General features: G+C 36.9%; 2 protein-coding genes across 2 annotated transcripts in view; both read left to right on the forward strand.

The window, feature by feature from the left end:
• Positions 1-13: 13 nt before the first annotated feature.
• dcakd (dephospho-CoA kinase domain containing) lies at positions 14-4,710 on the forward strand. Its single transcript, XM_077503688.1, has 5 exons — positions 14-549; positions 997-1,111; positions 1,334-1,537; positions 1,749-1,836; positions 2,731-4,710. Exons 2-5 carry the CDS (start codon positions 1,000-1,002, stop codon positions 3,014-3,016), a joined length of 690 nt encoding a protein of 229 aa, XP_077359814.1. The 5' UTR covers positions 14-549; positions 997-999; the 3' UTR covers positions 3,017-4,710.
• LOC144005467 (vinculin) overlaps positions 2,961-7,292 on the forward strand; it is a 55,020-nt gene continuing 50,688 nt past the window's right edge. The window contains exon 1 of the mRNA XM_077503674.1: positions 2,961-3,086. Within this exon, the coding sequence (XP_077359800.1) occupies positions 3,030-3,086 (57 nt within the window). The 5' untranslated portion in view covers positions 2,961-3,029. The remainder of the gene's footprint in view (positions 3,087-7,292) is intronic.

Consider the following 7,292-nt stretch of genomic DNA (forward strand, 5'->3'; position numbering starts at 1 on the left):
AATATACACACACAAAAAAAAAAAAACTAAAACAAAACTAATGGTGTGGACGCTAATGTAAGTGGAACAAATGTCAAAACTGGAATTGTTTTCTGGTGTTATGCCATTCGAAATCCAATTGTTCGCGTGAATGGAAATGTTTTGTTTTTACTACCGATTGAATTTTATTATTTATTCAAACAATTTTTATATTGCGGATAAAAAGTGTTTTATATACAGTAAACCCGTGTTTTAGTGAGTATGCGGAACTTTGTAGTTGATACACCGGAGCTATTTTGTGAGGTCACATTGAGCTCCAATATCCGGTTGTTAGCATGGTGTTGACCTCAAGAGGTTTAACGCTGACATTTTGACGAATAACATCGACCAGTGCCAATTGTTGAATGTGAAGTTGCCGAGGCGTGCTAAGGAGGACGATGGCTTCTTTCGTTGGTCCATTTGCGACCGTTTTGACGCTGTTGTTGACATTTAGCGTGTTTGCGTTAGCTTGAAGTCCGGATATCCAAGTGTTCATTCGTCTTCGGTTTAGGAGCGCCAGACAACTACGACGTAAGAAGACCATTAAAATCACTTTTGTCAATTAATCAATGACTACCTCTTTGTAAATATGATACACAAGCAGTGTGGGTAGTGTGTTGACCTCAAATAAAGTCGAATCAACCTATATATAGAAAGAAAGGGCCAGTTAGTAAAATGGCACGACTATACAAGAAGTGGAAGTATTTGTTGAAAATGTTTTCATAAAAAAATGGCAAAAAAAAGTAATTATGATGCCAGAAAATGTTGCTAACTTCAGCTCAGCGAGCATCTGCTGCATGTTGATATATGTCAGTGACCTATTGTGACAGGCAGAACAATTAACTGCTCTCCCACTAGATGACATAAGTTTCATTAAATGTATAGTCAGCCACCTGTTGACATTTATAAAACAGCACATTAAAGATTAATGAAACACCAACATCTATATTTCATATTGATGTTTATTTATTTTTTTAGGAGATGTATTTGGTGGGCCTGACTGGAGGTATCGCCTCAGGAAAAAGCACGGTGTCGTCGATGTTACGCGAACTTGGCTGCCCTATCATCGACGCCGATGTCGTGGCACGGAAAGGTAATTTGATGGTACACATTTATTAGTATCAGTACTGTAGGGTTCCAAATGTCAGATAATGTTGGAAAATGTTCATGGGAATAAAGAAGGTATTTACAACATTAAATGTTGCCTCGTAATATGAAACATAAATTTATTTAGCGAAAATATATACGACCCGAAATTTATCCCAGACTTTCCACAAATTTTCTACTAATGTACTTTTAATTTTTTTCCACGCAGTGGTGGAGCCCCGCTCGCCTGCCCACTCACGCATCGTCTTCCACTTCGGCCGCGAGGTGCTGCTGGAGAGCGGCGAGATCGACCGGCAGAAGCTGGGCCGCCTCGTATTCGCCGACGAGGAGAAGCGCAAGCTGCTCAACTCCATCACGCACCCGGAGATTCATAAGGAGATGCTCAAGCAGATCGTCTTCTACTTCCTCAGAGGTAAGACTTGATTTAGGACAAAAAAACAGCTCAGCATATTAACATTATGAGTTTCATGCAGAGCAAAATTTTCATCGTTAACTCTTTACCTGTTTGCTATTCAATCTGTCAAGTGGACATGGCTGACACTAGAGTCCCCCCCCCCCCCCACATGAATTCTGCATAGCAACTGGCTGACCAACTACAACTACTTTTATTTTTTATTTATTAGGCTATCGCTACGTCGTGCTGGACGTGCCGCTTCTCTTCGAAACCAGAAAGCTCACGCAGTTTCTCAACCACATTGTTGTTGTTTACTGGTAAGGAGTCCTCTGCCTCTCTGTTGAAAAGCATACATCAAACAAATAGTTTTTGTGCTTTTATCAATCCATTTTACGTTCATTGATCACTAAAAAAAAAAAAAAAAGCAATTCAGTAAAGAGTTAAAATGGTAATTGATAGAATCAATTATTAAATGGGTCAATATGATATCTCAATTACATTTACTGAGTTTAACGATCATTTAATTCACAACAAATATGTATATAGTAAACTTGTCAATTTTTAAATAGCAAATGTGGTTAGCGATTGTATTAATTATATTGTTTATTTAATGGAATGTGTAATAATGTAATTCTGTAATCTTTTATAACAATTACTCTCCCTGTATTTTACAAAATATAGATATAAATATCACAAATTAAATAATGAATGGAAAATTGCTTGACATTAAAAATGGAAGGTAGTCCCCCCCAAAGTTAAAAAAAAATTGAAGCCAATTAAATAAGTGTAGAGTTAACTAAGTTTTAATTAATTAAATTACGTTTTTTTATTGTAGTTTTTAATGAATTTAATTTCAAAAGGAGCCCTAAAATGGAGCATAAATAGGCCATAATAATTGTTATACCTTACAATTTAATGACTGGAAAATATATTTCAATTTACTTATGTAACTATTTGTATAATGTTGTTACAAAGAAAGAAGTTTCCTACATATTTGATGTCACTAAATATTTGCTGGCTTGTTTTTGCCAGAAACTGACATTTAAGCACATGCGTAGTTTTGTATTTCTGCTGACATTTCCCTGTCAACGTCTCAATTATTGTGAGGCTGTTTTCATAATGTACCCATAAACATATTACAATTCATGCGCATGGACATCGAACAGTATGTACGGGTTAATAACCCCGCCATGGCACCTTCCTCTTCCCAGTGACCCGGCCACCCAGCTGGCGCGCCTGATGCAGCGCGACGGCCTGACGGCGGAAGAGGCGGAGCAGCGGCTGGCGGCGCAGATGCCGCTCAACGAGAAGCGCGGCCTGGCCAGCCACGTCATTGAGAACTCGGGCACGCGCGAGGACACCCACCGCCAGGTCCTGCGGCTGCACACCAAGCTGGAGGACTCCATGGACTTCCTCCTGGTGCGGGTGCTGGCCGTGGCCGCCGCCGCCGGCCTGGGCGGGATGCTGCTCTACGCCGCCAAGATGCTTTTGTCCTAACGTTGGCCGGAGGATGGCAGTGTGTGGTGTGAAAGACAGACAGACAGGCAGGCAGGCGCTTAACTGTGAGGTTAGTCACCTGTGCCACATTCTCACCAGGATTTAATAGGATTTCTTACAAAAAGGGCACTTTTATTAGTAGGGAACTGACTTTTAATTTATGAAATTGTCTGGACAATTTCGTGGTTGCTGTCCAATGCAAAGCACTTTCTCTGCAGTTTTTTTTTCCCTATTTTTTTTAATTTTTTGTTCCCTGATTATTATTTTTTATTGTATCCCTTCCCCATTATTTTTTTCTTTGTTTTTTCCCCCCATTATTTTTTCTTTGGTTTCCCCCCCCCCCCCCATTATTTTTTCTTTGGGTTTTTTCCCCCTTATTTTTTTTGTTTTTTCCCCATTATTTTTTTCTTTCTTTGTTTTTTCCCGTTATTTTTCTTATTTTTTTTCCCCCATTATTTTTTCTTAGTTTTTTTTCCCCATTATTTTTTACTGTTTGTTTTTTTCCCCATTATTTTTTTCTGTTCCCCCCCTTTATTTTTTTCTTCTTTTTTATTACCCATTGTTGTTCTCTTTTTTTTCCGTTATTTTTTCTATTATTTATTCTCCATTATTTTTTCTTAGTTTTTTTCCCCCCATTATTTATTTATTTATTTTTTTTTTTTTACCCATTTATCCCCCCCAATTCTTTTTTTTCTTTTTTTTTTTCCTTTACCCTTGCAAAATTCCAAAAGTTTTGGTGCGAAGAAAAAAATTAAAATTGATAGTTATAATTTATGTATTAATACCTGGTGACATCACAAATTCCATGATGCTTTTCCATTCGTTTTGCATTTCAGGACAATTTTTGTTCAATACATATAACAAGGCTCAACATTAAAAAATAATAATAATAATAATTACAGAAATTATTAAAAAATATATATATTTTCAATTAACAATTAACTGTTTTTAACAAACTTAAACTGTTAATTCAACTTTTAAACTCACATTTTAACACTTTTAACTGCCATTGCAAATGTCAAAAAAAAAACCTTAACCACAGATGTTAATAAAAATCAACTCGGCCGGTAATGAGTGCAGACTTTTTTTCTCCGTCGTCATGCGTGACAACGACTTCCAAAATTTTGTTTGAAGTTTTAGTTGGTAGCACAATCACCGTGTTTGTCATCATAGGGTTAGCATTTCCGTACAGTTCGTCCCTGCACAAATGTTACAACAAAAAGGAGAGTGAGCCTCACAAAATCAGTAAGCAAATGCCGTTGTCCATTGCCGAGCTTTATTTTGTACAATTTCCTCCTAAATTCTTGCGAGGACACTTGACAAACACAAGCTCAACTTGCACTGACATAAGCAATTTATTATATCTCAACGTGCAATTTGCGTTGGCTTTTACTAACACGTGAAGGTTCAGACAGTCAATGAAGCTTTCAGATAAGTTTAATATATGTTAAGTTCCACCTTTAGGAAAGACATTTTAGTGATTTTTTTTTTTTTAATTTAAAAAAAAGGACATTAAGACTTTTAACATTTTTACCAGAATGAATGTATTTGACAGTCCAGTTGAGACGACGAGGTGAGTGACTTTTACTGTATTTTCTTACACTTTTTCTTCTGTCCTGTACTTCTTTTCCCCTCCCAGGGAACAAATACTCTTTGTAAAAGCACACCGCTTAACATAAACTAAATCAAACGCCGTTTTCTTACGACTCGTTTCTGACTCTCTGCCGGTAGCCGACCCGAGTATGTGAATTTGCCAGTCGCGAATAGGCGGGAATTCAACGCAATCAAACTTTCTTGGACAGAAGAGCAAGATCAAGACCCCCGGACAGGGAATGCGATGATGTCATTGGCTCGGTCCGGGGGTCCTTCAAGCCACACAGTCACTAATGCAGAGTGATGGGTGGCGGGAGAGGGTGCATTCACAACATAAACCAGCACAAGATTGTGTGCAACACTAATAATGTATGTCAACATCAGTGGTGGCCAAAGTAGTCTTGCACACAAAAGTGAGTACACCCTCACATAAAATACATACATTTGTATTAGGGGTGTCAAAATTAGTACGTTCATTTAAAGTTCCTTTCACACCACTACATTTTTTTTAATACGCGAAAGCCTGTACTGGGGGAATTCCAGTTGCAACACAGCAGACACGTTCACTGTCAAAATTTAGTAATAATTGTAATAATAATGCAGATATTTTTGGAGACTGGGGTCAAGTTGTATTTTACAATGTTAAAAATGTGCAGAATTTCACAAGTAACGTCATGTTAAAGATTAGATGCACTCTGTCACCATCTTACAGATGCCATTATGCCATCTAGTGGCAGAAAAATGACCAACACAAATCAATATCACACTAGTTTTATTACAGTACAGTAAATCTTTTTAATTTTAACGCAGCAGACGTGTCCATGTCAAAATTTAGCAGTCATAAATGTAATAATAATGCATATATTTGTGGAGACTGGGGTCAAGTTGTATTTTACCATTTTAAAAATTAAATCGCTCTTAATATGAAAAGAAAAATGCACTGCGCTGTCACCAATGTCTTACAAATGCAATTATGTCGTCTAGTGGCAGAAAAACGACCTCAACACAAATCAATATCGCACTTTTTTTTAATACAGTACAGTACATATTTTTACTTTTAACTCAATTATGAAATGACTGTATCAATGACTAACAGATGCAGCCGTATTTCTGTTAGTTTAAAAATTTTTTCCACTTTTATGTGAACCAGAGTATGAAAACGTAGAAAAAAATGTTTGAGATTAAGTTAACTATTGAAATAATGAAAATGAATAATTAAAGCTTTTAATCGCCTGACATCCTTAATTTTAATACATTTTTATTGGATGAGTTTGAAGAAATGACACTTCATCTACAATGTGAAGTAGTCTGAGTACATTTACTAAAACTTGGCAACAAAAGCGAGTAGACCCCAATGTGAAAATGTAGAAATTGTACCAAGCATGTCCATATTTTGGTTCCTTGTACAGATAAACTTAAAAAAATGTAAGTATACTACTAACCCTCAAACCTGCTCCCGGTTTGTCCCTTGGCAGCAGTTTGCCTTTTTCCCAAGTACGCGGGTGTGAAGGCCACATTTTGCAAGGGTGGACTTTATCTGAACCAGCAAGTGCGAAAGCTCCCGAGGGAGCCGTCCTTCCTGAATACTAATTGTGGCGTTAAAGAACGACGGCGAAAAAGTTGATCGTCCTATAGCCGACAGCAGACGTACATACGTATGTATGTACGCCTGTACGTACGTCTGTGTAATCTGGCCGTCGCCGAGCACCCGCCCCCCTGCGGGCACCCGCCGAGTGTCATCTGCCGTATTGAGTGCTTTTTTTCATCACCGCCCACCAACCAGCAGGCAAGCTAAGCTCGGGTAGAGCTAAATTAAAATTAAAATAAAACCTGCCTTGCCTGATAAGCGAGACGTCCAAGCAAAATGTGAATGACGACTTCATTGTGGTGTTACATTGCTATTGTTTACCACGTAATGGAAAAACACGTAGGGTGAATGCTCTTATTATTCCTCAAGGGCTTACAAGCAATTTGCCTGTTTTTTTTGTTTTTGTTTTTTTGTTTTTTGTTTTGTTTTTTGTTTTTTTTTAAAGACCATTATAAAGGACTCCGATTAATTGTTATTAATGTCTGCCTCACAGCTTGGAGGTTCGGGTTTGGAATGTGGTTTTCGCTGGGTGACTATGACTTCTTCCCAGATTACAAAAACATGCAAAATTGTCTGTAGGTGTGACCGGATTGTCAAAGTTTAAAACTGGAACACTGCAGTTCCGCCGAAAATCAAATCTACTATTAATTTTCCCCGGGAACTATTTCTAACAAATTTAATCGCTTTTCAATCTGGTGACCGGTGGTTGTGTTTTTACTTTAGCTAATGCTTAATGCTATCTTGCTTGACAGTTCCATTGCATCCCTCTTGACAAGTGTGAATTTTTTTTTAATTTTTTTTATTTTTTTAAGAGCCTTTCAGCTACTGTCGGCATCCAATACTAGATAACTATATTATATGCAAGGTTATTTTAATTAACTAAAACTAATGAAAAAACTAAAACTAACAATTTCGTTATCAAAATTAAATAAAAATGAAAATCCTTTTTAAAAACTACATTTTATGTTGACAAAATTAACAAACTATAATTATAGCAAAAATGACTTTTGTTTTATTCTTTGGTAATAAATTTAATGCATGAGCCTTTGGGGATGATTTGAAATGTGATTTTAAGTCGATTTATTTTGATATTAA

Source organism: Festucalex cinctus, chromosome 17 (genome assembly GCF_051991245.1).
Source record: "Festucalex cinctus isolate MCC-2025b chromosome 17, RoL_Fcin_1.0, whole genome shotgun sequence".
Taxonomy (NCBI): Eukaryota; Metazoa; Chordata; class Actinopteri; order Syngnathiformes; family Syngnathidae; genus Festucalex; species Festucalex cinctus.